This window comes from Limulus polyphemus, unplaced genomic scaffold, assembly GCF_000517525.1.
Source record: "Limulus polyphemus unplaced genomic scaffold, Limulus_polyphemus-2.1.2 Scaffold1398, whole genome shotgun sequence".
NCBI classification, from domain to species: domain Eukaryota; kingdom Metazoa; phylum Arthropoda; class Merostomata; order Xiphosura; family Limulidae; genus Limulus; species Limulus polyphemus.
In genome coordinates this window covers 149,984-151,792 of record NW_013667008.1, presented here as the reverse complement: position 1 = coordinate 151,792, position 1,809 = coordinate 149,984, and the positions used below count along the sequence as shown (strand labels likewise).

The 1,809-nt window shown below is 31.7% G+C and overlaps 1 protein-coding gene across 1 annotated transcript in view; it reads right to left on the bottom strand.

Moving 5' to 3' along the window:
- Window positions 1-1,809, bottom strand: part of LOC106463404 (short transient receptor potential channel 3-like) — a 107,656-nt gene that overhangs the window by 51,009 nt on the left and 54,838 nt on the right. The window contains exon 5 of the mRNA XM_013923425.2: window positions 1,152-1,336. Coding sequence (XP_013778879.1) covers window positions 1,152-1,336 — 185 coding nt within the window. The remainder of the gene's footprint in view (window positions 1-1,151; window positions 1,337-1,809) is intronic.

The window sequence follows — 1,809 nt, the reverse complement described above, 5'->3', positions numbered from 1 at the left end:
CTAGCTGCCTTCCCTCTAGTCTTACACTGCTAAATTAGGGACGGCTAGCGCAGATAACCCTCGTGTAGCTTTGCGCGAAATTCCAAAAACAAACAAACAAACATTACTTGTTACCAGGGTCACGTGACTTCCGCTGTTGTAACATTATGAACTTAAATGTTCGAGATTCAGTTCTAGCTATAATCGAGCCACCACTAGATGGCTACAAAAAACCTTTAAGAAAATTAAAATTTGTTTACCAACTAGACCACCGTGACCCTTTGGGTGAACCACTATTCAGAGGTTATGAAGAATTCAAGCTAATTTCAATATTGCACCGAAAGGAAGGTTTATTTTGAGATAATTTAATTAAATATTTCAATCCATTCGTGTTATTCATAATTCAAGAAAATATATTTGATTGTTGATCTGGAGTAAAAGGAAAAACCATTTCATTTTTCAAAAAGTGAAGTAAGAAGTTTCGTAAATAATGGTAGTGTGAATGATTTTTTGACAGACAAAATAAGCAAACAAACAACCTCAGAGTTTTAGTAGTATATATATATAGGTTCTTCAAGATCTTGTTTTTGTCATCTTACGTCTTTTAATGAAGATGGGAACACTGACAGGGAAATAATGTAATAGTCAATGCTCGGCCAGAGGTTTTCGTTTATAAAATTTTGTTGTTGTTCTCGACTTGATTTTTATTTTATTACCTTGTTTCCATAGTTACTATTTGCAAATAGTCAATAATATTGTATGTCCCTTTAAAAGTGACCCGAAAACGGGGCTAGCTCAGTAACCCGTGGCCCGATTTTAACGAAACTTGTTTTATTTTATTTCTATTTTTATTTCATTACAAATATGGCGGTAGTGTGCGCAGTTTTTGCTGTACTTAATTACAAACAAGCACACACACACACAAATAATTTCAGAGTTTTAGTAGTATATAGATAACAAATCAAATATGCTAATCATGCTCTAAGTAAGTGTTACGATGTAGCAGTTTATTGCGAGGAGGATCAATAAGAAAAGTTTTTCTGAATAATTCCTTGAAAAATCATGTTCACCAGTTAATCTATGCTTGCAAGTATCATGGAAAATCATATGAATTTATCATGTAAGTTTGTCTTGTATAAAGATAAAGTAGGCATTAACAAAAAATGACTTACCTTGTATTCAAGAAAATTAGATCCCAGTTTATGCAATTCATCACTAAGCTGAAAAGCTTCCAAAATAGGATCATTGTTTTTTGCAATAATATAAGTTGGACTGGCCAAGGCACGATAAGCATTTATACGAGAAATGGATTCCTTTAAACTCTCACCATATTTATAGTTGACATAACTGGCATGATCTAAAAATGATAGAATAAAGAAAAGATTTCGCAAACACCAAACAGAAAGAGATCTTAAGACATAAATTTTTATGCTTTAAATGTTGATTTTTCTAATAAAAGTGATAAAGATAATAAAAGATAACAGAATAAACAAAGTTCCATTACATATTAAACAGCTAGTGCTAATGAGCTTTTCCATTTTCTTTGCTTTTATAAAGTGTGTTATTTAATGGACATATTGCTGTCCAGCAATTAAAGTAATATTTTGTTGTATTATGCATATCTGCAAGACAAATTACAAGTGAATATAACTAAATGCCACTATTAGTGCTGCACTATACAGAAAAGATACAGTTCGATCATAAACTATGTTGTTAGGTATCTGCTTGTTTGTTAATTTCCGGTATAAATACTTTCCGAGGAACTTCAGCGATACAAGTCCTTTCATAATTAAAACTAGTTTGTTTTTCTGGTTACAAACTTTGTAATGC